Source organism: Narcine bancroftii, chromosome 12, assembly GCF_036971445.1.
Source record: "Narcine bancroftii isolate sNarBan1 chromosome 12, sNarBan1.hap1, whole genome shotgun sequence".
Lineage (NCBI taxonomy): Eukaryota > Metazoa > Chordata > Chondrichthyes > Torpediniformes > Narcinidae > Narcine > Narcine bancroftii.
The window spans coordinates 46,239,594-46,262,443 of NC_091480.1; the positions used below are offsets into that span (position 1 = coordinate 46,239,594).

At 44.1% G+C, this 22,850-nt stretch overlaps 1 protein-coding gene across 1 annotated transcript; it reads right to left on the minus strand.

The window, feature by feature from the left end:
* Positions 1-2,525: 2,525 nt before the first annotated feature.
* Positions 2,526-15,552, minus strand: LOC138746612 (probable G-protein coupled receptor 139). Its single transcript, XM_069904904.1, has 2 exons — positions 15,447-15,552; positions 2,526-3,424 (listed from the first exon to the last, which is right to left on the minus strand). The coding sequence occupies exons 1-2, from the start codon at positions 15,550-15,552 to the stop codon at positions 2,526-2,528; spliced, it is 1,005 nt and encodes a 334-aa protein (XP_069761005.1).
* Positions 15,553-22,850: the final 7,298 nt, after the last annotated feature.

The window sequence follows — 22,850 nt, forward strand, 5'->3', positions numbered from 1 at the left end:
TCATTCTACGCTCATCCAAAGTAAACAGAGTCTTAAAGATAGATGTTAACTCATCCCAAGTATATATATTTGATCCCAAAAATTGGTCTAACTGTTCGGTACATCCCTGGGGATCTTCTATCAGGGAGGTCAGTTCTTTCTTAAAGTTACGCACTTCAGTACTGGTCAGGGGCACATTTACGAAACCGGGACCCTCTCCCACTGGAACTTCCGCAGTGGTCTCATCCAGTTGGTTTCTGGCTTATTAGATCTGGGTTCCTGCTCCCTGGGAAATGAATCAATGGGTTCTGCCCTTTCTTCCTGAAGAGTCTCACACTGTTCTGAATTAAAGTTACCTCTCTCTCTCCTGTCAACAGAGGTGGTAATCGAGTGGTTTGTGAGCGAGTCATCATACCACTCCTATTCTCTTCTCTTTTCTCTAGCTGTGGGGGAGGAGGGGAAGGTGCAGAAGGGTAGGGCATAGGAGGGGGAGGAAAGATAGGAGCCGGCATAGGAGGAACATAAGGTGGAGGGAGAGAATGTAAGCACATCCCACCCATGTGGTTCAGGGACAAAAGGTTCCTCCTCTCTCTTGTCCTTGTACTCTTTTTTCTTTCAAAACCAATTGATTACATGATCCCCTGAGCCAGCAGGCTGCATATTCCCTGCTCTCAGGGTTATCTCTCTGGTTTTGATAGAGCCAGATGTTCAAACCTTGACACATCCAGTCATCCTCGAATCCGAGCTTTGGCCAGTACATGGAGCTCCCTTTAACCAGGCTTTTAACCCATTCTATACAACAATACCTGACCATGGTCAGTTTGTCCTTTCCACGGGTCCTTCCCGTGCCCTACTCAGATAACATCAACCCAAGCGGGCTGTACGTAGTTATCTGATTCTCACATCCTTTACCAGGACTCTCTTCCTTGCTACCCACACTTCCCATACTGATAGGAAAGTAAAATTCCTCTTACCGAGTTCCAGTAGCAATGCTCTAGCATGCTTCCTTCCATCGTTTGTTCTCAATGCCTCTTCTCGATATCACTCGCTTCTTCCATTGACCAGCCACCCGTCGTCCGTGAGTCCAGCTGAATCAGCTGGGGTGCACCTACTCTCGTCGTCGGGCACTCTGTCAGTGGAGGGAGTGTGATCCCGGACGAGTCCCAATTTGTTAGAAACAGAATTACCTTTAAAAAAATTGCTCGAGACAAAAATTGAGAACAAAGAACATTTATTATACAACAATGCAAAGTTCGGTGCTTCCCCTTACCCTGGGAATACACACATACACTGGGGCTCACCCAACTTTTATACAGTTTACCTTACATTCTTCTGCCTCCTGCTGGAGAGGTTTGGCATTAGGCAATCCTGCCTGCCTACGTGCTGTTTCTGTGCACTTGGAGGACCAGGGGGTATCCTGTCGGTGTCTTCTCATGTCATTATCCCCATTGTCCTTATTCATAACCTTGCCCTTGTCCCCATTCAGACCTTTCCAACTCTCAGAGCTACAGTCCCTTCATATGCAGAGTTCGCAAATCCTGTCTAGGGTTTACTTATTAAATATGCATAACTTGATAAATCTGTGTATGGCTTACTAATTACATATGTAGAACTGGCTAATACTGTCTAAGGTTTTCTAATTATTTATGCAAGCCTTGCTAATTCTATCTGGGGCTTGGAGACCCTTATCTCGTTCAGACTAACTCTACTTCTATCATCAATTGTCTGTCCTTATCTCCTTCAGTTAGTGAACTTGCTGATTCTCTAGGAGATTCTTATCTTACTCAGACAGTGTCAGCTTCCTGCCTTCTAATATCCATGTCTCATGTTGTTTGTACTGGCTTCATTCATTTACTTATGTATCAATTTTATTTTCTTCATTTCTTCATGTTCATATTGCAATATCAGTTTTTCTCATCTCTCACAAGCAAGAAGGCGACTGGTCCGAGAGTGACATGGGGCCAAGGTCGGGACCATTTTACTTAGGTTGCAACAGGGAGATTAAATAACCCAAAACAACGGAAAAATAAGCAACGAAGCCCTTTATTGAGAGTACATTGCTGTACACATCATGGATAAATTACTGCTACATGCAGCAATATTCAGTTTATAGTTATTTTAGCCGAAACAACAAAGTTGTGTTAAAGCCAGAAAGAGCCATCAATAATAACCTTGAGTATACACAGTGGACAATCTATGTGAAGCCGTAAAGTATGTGCGGAAAAGGGGTTCCATGGTTTCATTTCCCAAATTAATTTCTCCCATTATCAGAAATTATGTAGAAGTGTTCCAGATATCGAACATTCTTTGATTTACAATAGAATTCTACAGATGAAACTACCACATAACAAGCAATCAGTTAGTTGTCCAGATTCTCGCTTTTAACTAATTATTATAAATATAATTCACAATGTAATACTAACATCACCGCTATCAAATATTTGATATACTTAAATTTCCATGCCACGCAATAGACGTCCAATGTACACAATTTTATTTCGCAATATTTTCAAAACACTCACAGAATTTGCAATGAGACTTGCACTTTAGCTGGAAAGCTGTCCATTAAATGTAAAGAGATATTTAAAACCATTCTTCAGCTCCTCTCTGAATCTCTTGACTGAAAATGCATAAATGCACGTATTGGAGCAGGTGCAGAGGAATTGCAGCATGTACCCGAATTGTTGCAGGATAAAACTTGGAGTGTTTAAATATCTGTCCGTGTAAAAATAATTAGGAAATTGCCAATTCATGTAATATACAACAATGGGAATCCATAATAAAATAAAATTCGCTGACACAGAGAATAACAAAATCATTGACTTTATCCTGTTCTCCACCTCTGGATCGTTCTGGTTCTCGCTTTTCTTCCGCAGCGCCCGACGCGCGTTATTCGCTGCTACAATAAAGCTGACAGTCAAAGCATTGAATAACACAATAAACCCTATCGGCAACACGGGCGTAATGATGACATGAAACAGCTGGAATGTTTTCCAAAACGAAGAAGTTACATATTCATGGGTGGTGATGCAGCGCCATGGCACGTTGTCAATGATGACCAAAGGATCAATTGCAAAGTAAAATGGAGCACACCTTACGCAGCTCCCTATCACGACAATTACCATCACGACAGTCGCAATCCGTTTTGTGCACAATCGTTCCCGCAGTGTTCGAGTACAAATTGTGATACAGCGATCGAACGTAAATGCAACTGTGAACCAAACGGAACAGTCCATGGCTGTATGTCTCAGAACAACTATCGTTGCGCACACCGGCGTTAGCATCAGTGAACGAGCATAAGAATAGATATTATTAACCTGGTCCAGGATAACGCCAATGACAACAGCCATTAAATCCGCAGCTGCCATTCCCACGAGGTATCGACTCACGCATTTGGAAAGACCACATTTTCCCCGACAGAGAATGCAAATCGCTATTAAATTAACTGCAGAGAGGGAAAAAAAAGACGTGTTCAAGGGCTTCAAATATTGATTAAAAAATAGCTTTATTGAGTTTATAATTTTAAGGAAAACACATTAGTCATCTCACATACACAGAAATCCTAAAAAAATGGAAATATATTGACAGTTGCTTTATCCGCATAAGAAAAAAAATAATTGTATTAATCTATGATAATCACGTTAAACTCTCATTTTCCAAGATAATAGAAATTGATACACAAGAATCCTAAAAATGAAGTCTAATCTACATCTCCTTCTAATCAAGGGTACCGTGTTGTTTCTTTAAAAAATGGGAAATAGTGGACATCTTGATTTAAATCTTAAATTTTCTGAGAAATGTATTAATCTGTGCTTTATGGGTGTCCATTCCTCGATTCCACGTTGTGCGCAACGTGTTAATAAACTGAGTAGAAAGCCAACATGCGTCGTCCTTGCTGGTGAACTGTAGCTGGCGCAGAGGAGCACACCAGAATGAAAGATTTTCTGGCATATTCCCAACATTACCGATGGGAATATCTGAATTCAACCGCATAATTACGAGCTGGAGTTTGGTCGCTATAGCCAACAAACGTCGACCATCCAAATAACTGAAAATAGCGCCGGACGTCTCGACCGCGGCGGTAGAATGGGCGAGTGGAATTTTATATATATATATATATATATATATATATATACAATTGTGAGAGATGGGAAAATTGATCTAAAATTATGAACATGGAAGAAACTAAAGTTCATCAGTAAAATGGCTGTAACCAGTTCAAACAGGATAAGCTTGGGGCTTAGGATGCAGGAAAGCAGAGTCAGCACGATTAACATAAGAATCTTCTAGTCTTTGTGACAAGACCATAGGACTAAGATAAGGAATGGTAAGGTACAATAGAATGTAGGAAGTTGAGGTAGTCTGGATCAGATAAGGGTCTCCTAGCCCTGGACAGAAGTACCAAGTCATACATTTCTAATTAGCTAAACATACACAGATTTATACATATGAAATTAGCCAACCCTAGATAGAATGAGTCAACTCTGCATATCAAGAGACTGTAGCCCAGAGAATCAGGAAGGTGTGAATAAGGACAATGACATGATGGGGCACCCACAGGATACCCCCTGGTCCTCCAAGTGTACTGAAACTGCACGTAGGCAGGAAGGATTGCCTATGCCAAACCCATCCAGGGGGCAGAAGAATGTAAGGGGGAGGGCATTCTGATACTGAAATTGACTGTATAAAAGTTGGGTGAGCCCCAGTATGTGTGTGTATTCCCAGGGTAAGGGGAAGCACCCAACTTTGCATTGTTGTAGTAATAAATGTTCTTTGTTCTCAATTTTTGTCTCCAGCAATTTCTTTAAAGGTACTTTAATTTCTAACACAATTACACTGAAAAAAAAACCTGATAGGTAACAAAAATTTACATTTCAACAAGCGAACGAAATATTTTTTTCTTTTTGGGATTGATTGCAGAACTGGCGCATGAGTCGGAAATGATCAGGAAAGCACCTAGAAAAAGGTGTGCGGAGTTTTGAGTCGTGCTATATGGTTGATGTATTCACATGTATTCATGTGAATCAGGCTTGAAACGATAGCCACCAAGAATGTGAGAGAAAATTGTGCAAGTTTGAACAGCAAAATCTATGCAGATTGTAAAAAAAATACACCAAACCACCGCAACACCTATAAGTTAGAGCAACATGTCTGCAGCGTCATAACCGAAGAGATTGAGGGAAAATAATCAACAGAGGCAGAATTTGTGCAGGGTGTCACGACAGCGACTCCACAATACATTAGCAGCAGCAAGAAGAGGGAGCTTTACACGCTATAATCACTGCCTCACTATGGCCCCTGACGGCTGCAATCAGAGGCTGGTAAATTCACGCAACGACATAGATTGCTGGATATCCATGAGACAGTGATGTAGAACCTTCTACTTGTGTTTACGTCCTGGCTCAGCAAACACTTATGGAACATAAGAGATCTACTGAGACAATTACTTTGATTATCCTCTCCATCCGATCAAACATGACTCAACTAAAATTATTTTTTTTAATTAACGATTTTATCTGTCATTGTGAAATGAATGTTTGCTCGGTGAGATTACATAAAAATAGACACGATCTTTAACCCCCATTTAAACGCATAAGAGATTTGAGCTAGATATAAGATATGATGCTATGATCGAGGAAATAAGGAGATCGGTGATGGTCCCATAACGAAACCTTCCAGGAAATATGTGTACTCTTTGTTTAGAAAATATGGCTTCCCCTTAACTAACAGCTCTCACCTCCATCGCCTTTATTTAATGCATATATGACGACAGGATTTCGCTCATACCATCATCCAGCGAATTCAACCATTTGCGCGACTTATGGTTTCCAACAACGCGAACTCATCACGAGCCACATTTACGCTTTCTGCAGGGAGAGTTCCTTCGCGACCCAATCATATCATTAATATTTTCCAATACAACACCGATGACAACAGCCCACAGCCATTCCCACCAAGTAGTAAGTGATGAATTTTGAGAGACCACAATTTCTCCGGTAGAAAATCACAATCGCCAATAGATTCACTGTAACGAGACAACAAAAGTGTATATTTCAGCAGGGATAAACGCGATCGGTTTCACTTGATATATCTCCGTGAGAACGCACTGTGGGTACACATTTTCTCAACGACGGTCAGACCAGTCTGGCTAAGAATCGGAGAACGGGAACTCAAATGTTATTCTACCAGAAAAACGCAATGCTTGAGCAACTCAAGAGGTCAAACAGCGTACTTTACGGAGCAAAGATGAAAATACATAAGCGACATTTCGGGATTGACCTTTTCATTCAGGTATCCATCGACCTATTAGTTATTAATATATTAAACTGATCACCATGCCTTTACGTGCAGTGTTATACCAGTGATAATCAGGTCGCTGATGGTTGATCACCAACAGCTACCAGCCCGACTGCGCTGAGCGCGATTGGATGCGGTTCACCGACCTCTAGTGCGTAAAACTTGGATCTGGTCACCTTCCCCAGAGAGGTCATCCATTATGGATAAATTGGAGTTAATGCATGTTATTAGTAGGAGCAGCGTATTTACAACTGGCTCTTGACTCGAAAGCTTGGTTCATCTTTGTTTCCTTCTGTGGCTGACTTGCCGTAAACGGGTGATACAGTGAAGAGATTAGTATAATTTTATCTTCACTCGAACATATAATTGTGCATTTCATTAGGGTTTTTATTTTTAATTCTGTTTGTTTCTCAAACGCTCATTTGTCTTCGGCGCATCCTGGTTCCCATATCTGCTACAACGGCAGTACGTTTTCAGTATTTCGCAGCCTTGTGTCTGTCATTTTTTGTCCCCAGTCGCTAGAAGCCAACAATGTTCTTGCATCGAATCGCTTTTAGCTCTCCGACTGCATGTTTTTCAGCCAGGAAGACACTGGCTGTCCGCAGACTTGGTCACCGACATCTTGGTTAGTCGCATCTGTTTTTACTTCTCCTACGGAGTGTGTCTACGCGTTCTATTGTGTCTGCTTCCACCAAGTATGCAAAGCCTTGGAGACCGTTGTCGAGCACGGGCACCTGGTCCCCGTTGTCTCAGGATGTTAAAATTATCCACCGTTGGCAACTTCAACAGACTGTTTCAATCCTGTTCGGAGTCGGTAGTATCCTGAGGAGTAGCGCTCCAGCAGCGCAGCAATATTTGTTCGCCGGCATTGCAAACAACATTTAATTCGCCTGATATGCTTAAATGTACAATAAATGGAAACAAACTTCAAATCCTCAAACAGAATTAAACATTAATTGACATTAATCATATATATGGTAATACACCCTATATCCATAAGTTGCAATAACCAATTCCTAATATTAATTCAGCAAAAGAATCGCAATACATATCTGACATAGATTGGAAGTGTTATGAAATATCATTGATATTGTGCCTCACCTGGAATACCTACCACTGCAAGTACAGGGTAATAGATTCTTGTTATATGATAAATTAGTGGATATCCCATCTTTCGTCTTGAAGCAGTATACCGTTGAAAAAAAATAAACTGCCCGCGTAAATAACTGCAACTAACTTTTATACTGTATAAATAACTCTGTAAATTCAATTAGTTCCTGGTCGGTTACGTTAGCCACAGAACAGTGAACAAACACGAAAGCTGAATTCCTTTGACATATTACGTCTCTTCGCAGGATGTTGCAAGAAATTTGTTTGTTAGAAAACACAACACACCATCCTCAGTGTCATGGAGATTGTTCCGATTTAATAGTACTATTATTTTTATCATTCAGGCCCTTGGGCTACGACGTTGTTCATAACAACACTGGTCTCATAAGGAATTATGTTGAGTCGATTGACGACGTGCACGCAGCGGCACCAAGACAGCTTCTTCCATTTTGCCGTCAGATTTATGAATGGACCGTAAACTACAGACACGAGTTCAATTTTTCCTATTTTCTTGAAGTACTTATGTATTTTTGAAAAGTAATTTAAAATATTATTTGCACTCGTGCAATGTTCATGGACCACACAACAATTCCTGTTAGTGAATTCCAGGTGTCCACCATTTAATGTGTAGAAACCACATCTGATACTCTCCTATATTTTTCAACACTGGTCCCAAGTGTGCGCCATCGCATATTGACTAATTGTCCTCCTGAGATTAACAGATGTTGAAATCTCACCTAAACCGCATCTCATCCTATGTAGTCCCGAATGGAATGGCTGAAAACACAGCCGCGTAAATTACCCATCTTAAATATTGGGTAAGGACGCGGCATCATACGAATATAAGAAATAGGAACAGGGGTCAGCTATCAAGCCCGTACAACCATAAGGTTGATCTGATCATTGACTCAACTCCACTTACCTGACTTTTCCCCATATCCCTTACTTCTTTTTTTTTTAATTTAAAAATACAATTAACTGAACCTTAAATATGTTTAATGAACAAGCCTTAACTGCTTCGCATGACAGATTCTCTAGGATTTTTTTCCTAATCTCTGTATGAAAGATACTCCCCTGAATCTTGAGGCTGTGTCCCATATTTCTCGTCTCAGCTTCAGTGAAAATAATTGTTTCTGCTTGTATATTATCTATCTATTTCATAATTTTATACATTTCCACAAGATCTCCTGTCATTCTTCTGAATTTGAGTGAGTATAATCCCAGGAAATTTATTATCTCCTCATAGGTCAACACCCTCTTATCCAGGATCAACCTGGTTAACTTCCTCTGGACTCCCTCAAGTATGGAAACCAGAACTGCACACAGCACTCCAGGTGTGGCCTCACCAGTACCTTGTGTTGTGCTAACTAGAATCGCAGAGGACATGACAAAATAAGGATAGACGTTTCTAGAGTGAATCAAATGGATTTACCCTTCATCCATCACCTGCGCAATCTTTAACAAACCAGAATCAGCACTGGACACATGCTGACATCACCCAATGACGTCACATGCAAGATCAATGCCTTCTGGGAGTTGCAGTATAGCCTGGCACTGCTATAGCCCCACCCCACCCCCACCCCCCAGATCTGGCAGAACATTTTGCCTGTCACTTAGGTTGTGGACCTCGGTGAAGGACTGCTGGCTGCTACAGTGGAGAAAACATGCCCAAATGTGCTGGTTTAAGCCTGTTAATAGAGAAAAAAAGTGGATTCCCTCCAATTTCCAAAATAAATGTTGGCCTAGTTTGTCTGATTATCATAAAAGGGCCTTCAAAGTGTATCTGTAAAGGTTGACCAAGTGTTCCCATTCGTACAAAGACATATTCTCTGTTTTTGAGGACCTCAAGTATAAAGGAAGTGTGTTTTGAATGTATCGATGGTAGTACAGGAGCCAATATTCCTACATTGTCCGTTAACCTGCTCAACAGTTCTTTAAGATTATCACTGGGGTTGCAATGTTAGGGGACGAACTCCCCTGAAACCACCAACAGTGTGTCGAACACAAGCTTCACAAATGAAGTTTGGAGTCCTCCTTTGGAGTTGTTTTAATGCCCAGTAATACCCAAGGCAGCTCATCAGCCACATCCATACCCCTTAACCAAGCCATCAAGACTGACTTGAGATGTCAATGAAATCATTCCATCATTCCATTGGCCAGGGGACGATAGGCATTTGTATGATGGATTATCATATCGAGTAAGTGAGACAAGGCCATCCACATTGAAGAAGTAAATTGTAGTCCTCTATCAAAAGTAACATGCACTGGAATGCCCAAACACAAGTGTCTGTTGTATAATCTACAATAGACAAGGCCTAGGGCACCATGTAAGCATGCCATTATTGGACATAGATACCGGTATCCACTTGAAACCAAAAGAAGACCAATGATGTCCACGTTCTTTCTTTCTTTGGCTTGGCTTCACGGATGAAGATTTATGGAGGGGTATGTCCACATCTGCTGCAGGCTCGTTGGTGACTGATAAGTCCGATGCGGGACAGGCAGGCACGGTTACAGCGGTTGCAAGGGAAAATTGGTTGGTTGGGGTTAGGTGTTGGGTTTTTCCTCCTTAGTCTTTTGTCAGTGAGGTGGGCTCTGTGGTCTTCTTCAAAGGAGGTTGCTGCCCACCGAACTGTGAGGCACCAAGATGCACGGTTGGAGGCGATATCAGCCCACTGGCGGTGGTCAAATTTGGCAGGCACCAAGAGATTTATTTAAGCAGTCCTTGTACCTCTTCTTTGGTGCACCTCTGTCTCAATGGCCAGTGGAAAGCTCACAATTTAGCATGATCTTGGGAAGACGATGGTCCTCCATTCTGGAGACGTGACCCACCCAGCGCAGTTGGGTCTTCAACAGCATGGATTTGATGCTTGTAAACTCTGCCAGCTCGAGTACTTCGATGTTGGTGATGAAGTCACTCCAATGAATGTTGAGGATGGAGCGGAGACAGTGCTGATGGAAGTGTTCTAGGAGCCATAGGTGATGGCGGTAGAGGACCAATGATTTGGAGCCGAACAGGAGTGTGGGTATGACAACAGCTCTGTACACGCTGATCTTTGTGTGTTTCTTCAGGTGATTGTTTTTCCAGAGACTTTTGCGTAGTCTTCCAAAAGTGCTATTTACCTTGGCGAGTCTGTTGTCTATCTTGTTGTCAATCCTTGCATCAGATGAAATGGTGCAGCTGAGGTAGGTAAACTGGTTGACCGTTTTGAGTTCTGTGTGCCCGATAGAGATGTGGGGGGGGGGGGGGGGGGGGCGGGGCTGGTAGTCATGATGGGGAGCTGGCTGATGGAGGACCTCAGTTTTCTTCAGGCTCACTTCCAGGCCAAACATTTTGGCAGTTTCTTCAAAACAGGATGTCATGCACTGGAGAGCTGGCTCTGAATGGGCAACTAAAGTGGCATCGTCTGCAAAGAGTAGTTCACAGACAAGTTGCTCTTGTATCTTGGTGTGAGCTTGCAGGTGCCTCAGATTGAAGAGACTGCCATCCGTGCAGTATCGGATATAAACAGCGTCTTCATTGTTGAGGTCTTTCATGGCTTGTTTCAGCATCAAGCTGAAGAAGATAGTAAAGAGTGTTGGTGAGAGGACACAGCCTTGCTTCTCGCCATTGTCAATGGAGAAAGGTTCGGAGAGCTCATTGCTGTATCTGACCCGACTATGTTGGTTTTTGTGCAGTTGGATAACCATGTTGAGAACTTGGGGGAACACCTGTGGCACTTGAGTATTTGCCAAAGCCCATTCCTGCTCACGGTGTTGAAGGCTTTGGTGAGGTCAACAAAGGTGATGTAGAGTCCTTTGTTTTGTTCTCTGAACTTTTTTTGGAGGTGTCTGAGGGCAAAGACCACGTCAGTAATTCCTCTGTTTGCGCAAAAGCTACACTGTGATTCTGGGAGGACATTTTCGGCGACACTAGGTATTAGTCTATTAAGGAAAATCCTAGCGAAGATTTTGCCTGCAAAGGAGAGCAGCGTGATTCCCCTGTAGTTGGAGCAGTCTGATTTCTCACCTTTGTTTTTGTACAGGGTGATGATGATGGCATCACGAAGGTCCTGAGGCAGCTTTCCTTGGTCCCAGCAGAGCATGAAAAACTCATGCAGTTTGGTATGCAGAGTTTTTTCCGCCACCCTTCCAGACCTCTGGGGGTGGGGGGGGGGGATTCCATCCATACCTGCTGCATTGCCACTTTTCAGTTGTTCAATTGCCTTATATGTCTCTTCCCGAGAAGGACCTCATCCAACTCTAGACTCAAGGGTTGTTGAGGGAGCTGCAGCAGGGCGGATTCTTGGACTCAGCGGTTGGTACTGAAAAGAGATTGAAAGTGTTCTGACCATCGATTGAGGATGGAGATCTTGTCGCTGAGGAGGACTTTGCCGTCTGTGCTGCGCAGAGGGCTTTGGACTTGGGGTGAGGGGCCGTACACAGCCTTTAGTGTCTCATAAAAACCCCTGAAGTCGCCAATGTCGGCACTAAGCTGAGTTTGTTCGGTGAGGCTAGTCAACCATATAACCATATAACCACTTACAGCACAGAACTGGCCAGTTCGGCCCTACTAGTCCATGCCATAGCAAATCCCCACCCTCCTAGTCCCACTGACCAGCACCCGGTCCATACCCCTCCAATCCCCTCCTATCCATGTAACGATCCAGTCTTTCCTTAAATGTAACCAATGATCCCGCCTCGACCACGTCTGCCATAAGCTCATTCCACATCCCCACCACCCTCTGCGTAAAGAAATTTCCCCTCATGTTCCCCTTATAAGTTTTCCCCTTCAATCTTAAACCATGTCCTCTAGTTTGAATCTCCCCCTTTCTTAATTGAAAAAGCCTATCCACATTTACACTGTCTGTCCCTTTTAAAATCTTAAACATCTCTATAAAGTCCCCTCTCAATCTTCTACGCTCCAGAGAAAAAAAAGCCCCAGTCTGCACAACCTTTCCCTGTAACTCAGACCCTGTAATCCTGTCAACATTCTCGTGAACCTTCTCTGCACTCTCTCTATTTTGTTTATATCTTTCCTATAATTTGGTGACCAAAACTGTACACAGTACTCCAAATTTGGCCTCACCAATGCCTTGTACAATTTCATCATAACCTCCCTACTCTTGAATTCAATACTCCAATTTATGAAGGCCAACATTACAAATGCCTTCTTCACCACACCATCTACCTGAGTATCAGCCTTGAGGGTACTATTTACCATAACTTCTAAATCCCTTTGTTGCTCTGCACTCTTCAATTGTCTACCACTCAATGTATATGACCTATTTAAATTTGCCTTTCCAAAATGTAGCACCTCACGTTTATCTGTATTAAATTCCATCAGCCATTTCTCAGCCCACACCTCCAGCCTTCCTAAATCACCTTTTAATATACGGTAATCTACCTCACTGTCCACAACACCACCAATCTTTGTGTCATCCGCAAACTTGCTTATCCAATTCTCCACCCCTACATCCAGATCGTTAATATATATAACAAATAATAGTGGACCCAGGACCGAACCCTGAGGAACTCCACTATTTTTTCCTTCTTCTAGGGCAGACTGCAGAGACAATGTTCTTGTGTGAGAGTTTGATATTGCACTGCCAACTTTTTGTCCACGTGGATGAATGAACAAACTTGAAGTCCCACTGATCAAGTGTTTATCCTGGCCTTCAGCATTATGCAGTGTCACAGCTATTTGGTGACTGAGAACCCTCTAAATTTCCAATTGCTTGCCCTTGTTGGTTTATGGCCATTGCTTTTGCTTTCCTCAACTCTAAACTATTTACTGGTGACAAAATGCAAAACTGTGTCAAGTTGGTTGAAGGGTTCTCAGATTTCACTGCTGAGCAGGACCTGTTGCCATCATCTCTCATGCCTATTTGACTCTCCAAGGCAGCCTTTTTGAAAGGACTACATTTCTGTGAAGGAAAGTGGCTTAATTTGATATAAGGCACATCCAAAATTTCATCCATATCTAATCATAGTGCTCGAGTTCATCAAGCAAAGTGTTGGCCTGAGCATCTTTGATCCCAAAGTGTTGGCCTGAGCATCTTTGATCCTAAAGCACTGCCCATTGACATGGCACAAGGTATTAAACAGGTTTGGATTTTCAGCATCCTCTTGTTTTTTGTAATCATCATGCTCATCAGTCTGCTTGTCATTTTCAGGATTTTCTGGTTGATGTTTGAGAGGCGAAACACATTTCACGGGCCTGAATTTACTGTACACATCTGTGGAGCTTTTGCATCTTATTCCACTGCCAACTGATGCTGTACCTCCAGATGGCCAATTTGGATCTCCCGGAGTTTGCGCTCAAGATGGCTAAATGCGAGATGGAAGGCTCATTTTTTCTCTGGCCAGGAAGGCTTTGCAAGGTGAGACTGGTGGGCAGATCGCTTCTTTGCCAGCAGCTCCTGGATTTCCTGGTTGTTTTCGTCAAACCAGTCCTTGGTTTTCCTGGAGGAGAAGCCCAGTACCTCTTCAGTGCATTGCAGTATGGCCATTTTCAGCTGATCCCAGAGGGTTTCAGGAGACGTGTCCATGAGGCAGTTTGCATCCTCGAGCTTTGCTTAGAGGTTTGCCTGGAATTTTCTTCTCACTTCATCTGCTGCAAGTTTCTAACATTGAACCTCTTTCTAGGGGCTCCATTGTTCTTGAACTTTGGCTTGAAGTGAAGGTTGAGCTTGCAGCGAACAAGCCGGTGGTCAGTGTGGCATTCCGTGCTGGGCATGACCCTGATGTGGAGCACATCTTGTTTGTCTCTTCCTCGCACCAGAACGTAGTCCGGGAGGTGCCAGTGTTTGGATCGGAGATGCATCCAGGTAGTCTTCAGGCTGTCTATCTGCTGGAAAAGGGTGTTAGTAATGACAAGCCGCTGTTCTGCGCAGAGCTCCAACAGGAGATGCCCATTGTCATTGGACTTGCCATCACCATGCTTTCCTGGCCAGGTTTCTGAGTCTTTGCCGATGCGAGCGTTGAAGTCGCCAAGGATGACAACCTTGTCGGCTGTAGGGGTGCATTGGATAAGGTTGCGCAGATCAGTGTAGAACTTGTCCTTTTCTGCTGGTTCCACCTGAAGGGTTGGAGCATAGACACTGATGAGAGTGATCTGTCGCTTGTTTTGAAGGGGAAGTCGCATGGACCTGATCCGGTCAGAGTGGCCTGTTGAGATGTTTTTGAGTTTGGAGGCGTCGTTCAGCCTGAGGCTTGCCAGACCAGTAGAGTGTGTAGCCTACGCCGTGTTCTTGGAGGCTCCCTACATCTGCAAGGCGGACTTCACTGAGAGCGGCTATGTCGATGTCGAGTCTGAGGAGTTCATGTGTGATGAGGGCAGACCGACGTTCAGGTCGGTGGCTGTCAGCCTTGTCTAGCATGGTTCTGATGTTCCAGCATGCTAGCTTGAGTTTGTGTGCATCATTTGAGGGGGAGAACGTGGACATGTCCTCGGGCCTGCGCAAAGGAGCTTTTAGGTGGAGTGCAGTGTGCGCAGTACTGGCCCCACCCTTTACACCCATGGTTCGTGTGCCATGGCCAAGCAAGCTGGGACGTGGCAGCGAGGTTCTTGGGTCGTAGGTTTTATATCGGAGTGTTCTTCTCCTATGCAGGTTGCTTAACCGGGCTGAAGAAGCCTGCCTCCCCTTTTAGGTTGAACCATATCTGGAGATCTACGACCGCTGTCCACAGTTATGGAGTGGTGCACCCTGGAATCGGCCTGCGTGTGTTTATTCCTGCCGCAACCAAGTGCTGGCGGTGCGGGTGAGCTTTCTTCTGCCCCTCCTGCTGGGCCCTGGAGCCCCAGACAGGCGACTCGATTAATCAAATCGATGTCCACGTGGAAATGATCAAAACACTGAGTAACTGCAAGGAAGGACAGAACCTTTGCTTTTTCAAATGCAATGCAGGACATCACCATTTGTGTAACATCTTTTTTTTAAGACAGTCCCACGTGAACCTGTCCGAAACCATATGAATGGTAGATCTAATCGATGGATGTGAGAGACAATGCACGGAGTCCAATGCTCGACATTTCCATGATGCCAGAACAACTGTGCATTGGGTTCCCAATGACATACCACAGAGGAGTATTTTGTCATTAACTCTAAACTGGACATCTTTCAATTGCATGTTTATGATTGCAGTCAAATCGACATACGTCTCATGGCCATGTTCTTGTGCCATGGCTTAAAGCTGTGTAATCAATATCTTGTTCTATAGTCAAAATCTCAAGTGGAGCAGAGTGAGAAATTGCATCAACTACTATTTTGACTTTTTCGGGAATATGTACTATTTTTGTGGAGAATTCTCAAATGTATGATAATTGTTGTTGTCGAGCTAACCAGGGCTCTTTGACCTTGGGAAATGCATATGTTAAGGGGTTGCAGTTGGTGTATGTGTAAATGTCAGTTATCCTGTTAGGAAATAACAACACCAAACAACTGAAACAAATAATGTTGCCTTTAATCAATATGATTGGTGTGCAGAGATTACCACGCACATATGTTCTGCGCTCAGGAGCATCCAACTCAAAGTAAGAACAGCATTACCTGTTTTTATCAGCCTATACAAACATCCTTCTGTTATCTTGTTGTGACTTTGTCTCCATATAAGGAATAGTTTTGTTTCTGGTTCAGTGCCAGCTTTGTTTCACATTATCAACAATTACTTCTAAATCTTGTTTTTTACGATTTATTTACGATTAGAGCAATCATATATAATGGTTCTGTAAATTAACCTTACATTTTAACCAACAATTTATAAATCATTGGTCAACATTCATGTCCCATGTTTACCTTTCACCTGAGTAACATTTTTAAAGTCAATGTGAGCATCCCTTTGCAATATTACAATGATAGTAGGACCATAAATTATATTATTTTTGTACTTAAAATGCAGAACCTTCTGTATAAACAGAGCACCATGGCTCCAGATCTAAAACTATGATTTATCCTAAGAAGCAGCTTCAACCGCCTAGATACACCATAGCCAATCACATCTCTATTTAAACAATCAAGTATGCATTATACTCAAAATATAGAATAGAAGCATACAATTTATAATACAAGTAAAATCTCTGCCCTCCAAAAAATAATGATAGTGTAGTGGCTGTGTAGCGGGCCAAGCAGACGCTCAGTGTGGTAATGCGAACCGCCACCGTGAGTGCATTGCACAGACTTACCTAAGGGCTGGCATGCTAGCAGCAATGAGTGCCGAGGGACGGACCTTAACAAGTCTCAATTTAAACCTGCTGGACCCGTGGACCAGCAGCCATCCCATGGAGCCAGGTACAGGCAGGGAATAAAAGCCACTTGTAAAGCTTCAATAAACCAGTCTTGAATTAACTACTCCGGCGTATGTTTGTATTTCTTTAGTAGCTCTGAAAGACCCCAAAAATGAAGACGCTGTTTACATCCGGTACCGCACGGATGGCAGTCTCTTCAATCTGAGGCGCCTGCAAGCTCACACCAAGACACAAGAGAAACTTGTCCGTGAACTACTCTTTGCAGACGATGCCGCTTTAGTTGCCCATTCAGAGCCAGCTCTTCAGCGCTTGACGTCCTGCTTTGCGGAAACTGCCAAAATGTTTGGCCTGGATGTCAGCCTGAATAAAACTGAGGACCTCCATCAGCCAGCTCCCCACCATGACTACCAGCCCCTCCACATCTCCATCGGGCACACAAAACTCAAAACGGTCAACCAGTTTACCTATCTCGGCTGCACCATTTCATCAGATGGAAGGATCGACAATGAGATAGACAACAGACTCGCCAAGGCAAATAGCGCCTTTGGAAGACTACACAAAAGAGTCTGGAAAAACAACCAACTGAAAAACCTCACAAAGATAAGCGTATACAGAGCCGTTGTCATACCCACACTCCTGTTCGGCTCCGAATCATGGGTCCACTACCGGCATCACCTATGGCTCCTAGAACGCTTCCACCAGTGTTGTCTCCGCTCCATCCTCAACATCCATTGGAGCGCTTTCATCCCTAACGTCGAAGTACTCGAGATGGCAGAGGTTGACAGCATCGAGTCCACGCTGCTGAAGATCCAGCTGCGCTGGGTGGGTCACGTCTCCAGAATGGAGGACCATCGCCCTCCCAAGATCGTGTTATATGGCGAGCTCTCCACTGGCCACCATGACAGAGGTGCACCAAAGAAAAGGTACAAGGACTGCCTAAAGAAATCTCTTGGTGCCTGCCACATTGACCACCGCCAGTGGGCTGATATCGCCTCAAACCGTGCATCTTGGCGCCTCACAGTTTGGCGGGCAGCAACCTCCTTTGAAGAAGACCACAGAGCCCACCTCACTGACAAAAGGCAAAGGAGGAAAAACCCAATGCCCAACCCCAACCAACCAATTTTCCCCTGCAGCCGCTGCAACCGTGTCTGCCTGTCCCGCATCGGACTTGTCAGCCACAAACGAGCCTGCAGCTGACGTGGACTTTTACCCCCTCCATAAATCTTCATCCGCGAAGCCAAGCCAAAGAAAAAAAGTAGCTCTACCATAGTGGCCGCTACAGTTGGTGACCCCGACTGCAAGATTCAACTGAAATTTGAATCTCCAGTCATAATGGACATATTTACAGTGCAGCGGCAGTTAACACAGTTGGACTTCATTTGCCACCCCTTTGGACACATCAACCACAGGTTTGTATTATTCAGGCTGAAATCCAGTTTGTCTTCAGGGCATAATGGAGGAGGACACAAAGTTCTGGCATGTCGTAGGCGTGTTGGACACTGCTACTGCATCTTAAGTGTGCAAATTTATTGCCAATCCTGCTGCAGAGAACCAGTACATCAGGTTCCGCCAGTTTCTTCTGGATACATTGGAATTGACAAGGCATAAGCGTGGCGTGTGGCTTTTGAACATGGAAGGCCTGGATGACAGGAGTCCATCAGACCTAATGAATGAGATGCTGGCATTGGCAGATGGTCATTCTCATTGCCTTCTTTTTGAAACCTTATTCCTATCAAAGCTGCCAGCTCGCGTCACCATACCCACTGCTAACATGGATTTTTGCCGTCCCCATGACATAGCACGCGAGGCTGACAGGCTCTATCGTACACCTACACAAGAGTGTGCTCAAATAAAGCACGTTTTAGCAGCAGATACATCTCCTGCATCCTATGAGCCTCCTGTACCTGCAGTCCTATCAAAGAAGGAGGAACGTGCTGATGTACGTCGAGAGTGGTGTTTTTACCATCGCCGTTGGGGAAAATGCTGATATATTTGTCCAGCCATGTACCTATTACAGGAAGAAGGCGGGAAACGAAAGAACTGGCTGCCAGTAGCGACCTCGGCATCTGGCGCAAATACAGGCCTATTGTATCTTCAAGGTGATGTGGGTAAGTGCAAGTTTCTTGTAGACACAGGTGCTGAGCTTAGTTTACTCCTGCAGACTTACTTTGAAAGGATGCATAAAAAACAACACCTGGCTCTTCGTGCGGCGAATGGATCTGCCATTCCCAGCTTTGGCATACGATGGATCACAATTGGAATATGTGGGACCACAATCCATTGGAATTGGATCTTAGCTTCTGTTGTTCAACCTATTTTGGATGTGGACTTTTTACGATCCCATGACTTGCTGGTAGACGTGAAACAGAAGAAATTGGTTCATGCCACCACCTTTCAGACATACCCACTGGTATGCATCAAAGTGAGAGTTTCCCAGCACGGGGTGCATATGCTGCACAAGGATGTCTATGCTGCCCTGCTCAATGAATTTCCCCATAATCTCACTCCTAATTTCAATGCCTCGAAACCAGCCCATAGTGTGTCTCATTGCATAGACACTTCAGGGCCATCAATTCATGCCAGGGCTCGTCATCTTATACCTGATAAATTGCTGCAAGGCAGAGTTTATGGCAATGGAAGATCTGGGTATCATTTGACACTTCAACAGACCTTTGGCATCACCATTGCACATGGTACCTAAGACGACAGGTGGATGGAGACCCTGCGGTGATTACCATAGGCTTAATGATGTCACTACACCCGACAGGTACCCAATTCCTCATCTACAAGATTTCACCACCTATTTACATCATTGCCGCATATTCTCCAAGGTTGATCTGATAAAGGGATATAACCAAATACTGATTCATAAAGGTGACATTCACAAAACAGCAGTTATTTACCCCGTTCGGACTTATTGAATTTCTTAGAATGCTGTTTGGATTAAAGATTGCCACACAAAATTTCTAGCGGCTTATGGACCCTCTAGACTTTGCATACATTCTCTTTAATGACATTATTGTAGCAAGTTGAAATGACCAAGATCATCGCCTGCATTTGAGCCACCTTTTCCAAAGGCTCCAAGTCTTTGGTTTGACAAATGTCAATTTGGCAGATCAACCATGGAGTTCTTAGGGCACAAAATCACAGCAAATGGCATATTCCCATTATCAAACAAGGTAAACACTGTTTGTACCTTTTCCAAACCTACCACTATGAAAAGTATATAGAAGTGTTTTTGGGAATGATAAACTTTAATCATAGGTTTATTCCTGGAGCTGCTGACATCCTGCGATAACTGCTCCACCAAACACAAGAACCTTATCTGGACCTCAGTGTCAGAGGTTGAATTTATGGCCGCCAAAGAAGCATTGGCCAAAGCAGCAATGCTTGCACATCCCAACCCTGAAGCTACTTTGACGCTTAGCACTGATGCCTCAGGTACAGCTGTGGGTGCAGATTTGGAACAGTGCATCAATGGCCATTATCAAACCCTTTCCTTCTTCAGTCTCAATTTAAGACCAACAGAAGTAAAATATAGCACCTTTGAACGGGAACTGTTGGCATTATATCTATCCACACAACACTTCCATTATATCTTGGACGTTCGACATTTCACTGCATTTACGCACCATAAACCATTCATATTTGCCTTTAGCAAAATGGCAGATCCATGGTCGGCAAGATAGCAATGCCATTTGTCCTACATTTCAGAATTCACTATGGACATACACCAAATTTCAGGAAAAGACAATCTAGTCGCAGATATGCTGTGTGTACCATATTCAAGGTGGAATCAACATTGCTGAACTGGCTGTAGCGCAGGCCACAGGTCCTGATATACAGGCATACAGTGCAGCCATTACTGGACTGGTCATTCAGCAGGTGGCACTGCTGCATGGTGGACAAAAACTCCTTTGTGAAGCATCATTAGGCTATCCTAGACCATTGGTCCAATTGTCATAGAGGCGATGTCTTTTTGACCACATTCACAGTTTGTCACATCCATCCATCAGGACAACCGTCAATATCATGTCAAATAAGTACATATGGCATGGACTGAAGAAAGATGTCGCTCAATGGGCACGGACTTGCATCTCCTGTCAATCTGCAAAGATTCAGCGCCACACCAAGACACCACTTCAGCCTTTCCCGACAGTATGCAAGAGGTTCTAGCTGGACCTGGTTGGACCATTACCAGTGTCACAGGGCATGAAGTATATTCTAACAGTGGTAGATAACTTCACACGCTGGCCAGAGCCCATCCCATTACCAACCTGTGATGCTGAAACATGTGCTAGAGCATTCATCCTGAATTGGATTGCTAGATTTGGTGTGCTTACGCGCATAACTTTGGGCCGCAGGCTGTAGTTCACTTTGGCATTATGTTCTACCCTTGCATGTTTTGGTGGTACATAGCTGCACCACACCACAGCACACCATCCACAGTCCAATGGCCTGGTGGAGCGTTTCCACCGACAGCTTAAATCAGTGCTTAAGGCCCAACTCACTGGCCCAAACTTGGTCAATGAGCTACCAAAGGTTCTGCTTGGAGGAGGCACGGCTCCAAAAGAAGATTTGTCTGCATCATCTGCAGAGTTGGTGTATGGTGTGGCCCTTACGGTTCCAGGAGATGCTCATTTCACATTCAATTCTGACTAGGATGTCCTTCTACATCCAAAGTGGTATTGCTAACAGCAAGCCGACTTCTACCAACTGGCATGGCAACCCTAGACAACAAGTATCCCCATCACTCCTGAATGCTGACTTTGTATTCTTTCATAGGGGCACCATTACAAAAACTATATGAAGGACTATTCCGCGTCATTAAGAGAGAGGAGTCGTGTATACCTTGGACATTGGGGGTCATTCACAACTATTCAGCATAAACAGACTTAAGCCTGCCCATACGGACCCTACTATACCCATGCAGTGCCCTCAGGTCAGATGACGAGGGCATCTACCTAAGACGTGCATGTCTAGTGTTTTAGTGTATGGTGACGATTCGGGGGTGGAGGGGGTGTGTAATGTAGCAGTTGTGTAGTGGGCCGAGCGGGCACTCAGCACGGTAATGCGAATTGCTACCGTTGGTGCAGTGCACAGATTTAGCTTAGGGCTGGCATGCTAGCGGTACTGAGAGCCGAGGGATGGTACGTTGATCAGCTGTGTCCCCTGCTGAAAGACATGGGACCTTAACAAGTCTCAATCTAAATCTGCTGGTCCCGTGGACCAGCAGCCATTCCTTAACCAGAAATTTTCAGTGGGACAAGTGGTTAAGTATATACAGTAGACTTGCATGCTTCTTCCCAACCGCCACTGCCATTTCTGTTGGTTGGCCTGGGCACTTCCTGCAAACGGGCAGTGTGGAAGGCACTTGAGCGTCTTTTTTCTCCCAACTGCCTGTGGAAATAACACCAAGGTGAGGTGTCCACAGGCTGTTTGCCTGTTTTGGGGCTTTACCTGCTTATAGGCAGTGATATTCTAAGAGCACTAGAGTGTGGCACGAGGTCAATAATGGAGGAGTTGGTTGTGCAGACGTCATTCCTTGCTGTGCTTTTTAGTCTCCACTGCTATAAACTTTGGGTCTTCAAATGGACACTCTTCTGGCATTCACTCTAAAAGGAGCTTCTCGAATAACATATTGGACCTGTTATGATTATATTATGTTATATATAAATATGATTTAAAAACAGATAGATTGTGGAGGTGGGGCAGATTAGTGTAGCTCACTTCATAGTGATACTTACTTCACATCTCATTTAGAATGCTTGTACTTTTCCAAAGCTCGACATTCAGGCACCATTGGCTTTGCAAAAGACAATGGAACTGCTTTGGAAGGAACAATTGTGTAATTCCATTTGCTATCTATTCAACCCCAGGTAAATATCCAGTTTCCATGTTACGGATATGCATTTCTTTGTTACTGCTATTGTTACACCTAAGATACTCTTGTAATGGCAGCTACTACTGCTACTGAAATAACACACAACCAGATGGGTTGAGCTCAGTGAGCAGAACTAGGAGCCAATGACGTCACCCTAACGTCACGTGATCCCCCAGCGCGAGCTTCTGAGCCCGGTGCTGAGAAGGGGAAATCCCCGATGGCGCCATTTTGGCCAGCTGCCCCACTGCGTGGATTACAATCAGGGCCTGTTTGCCTGCCTAGTGGTGTGCCACCACACAGCCCCCCCAGAACCGGCACCAATGTCCTTTTTAGCTGGGCGGCCTCGCTTCTTGG

Coding starts and splice junctions, on each gene's coding strand:
- LOC138746612 (XM_069904904.1), bottom strand. CDS start 15,552: ATGGCACAAGAACATGGCCATGAGACGTATGTCGATTTGACTGCAATC. Junction 3,425..15,446: donor TGACAAAATACTCCTCTGTG/GTATGTCATTGG, acceptor CCCTCTCTGCAG/TTAATTTAATAGCGATTTGC.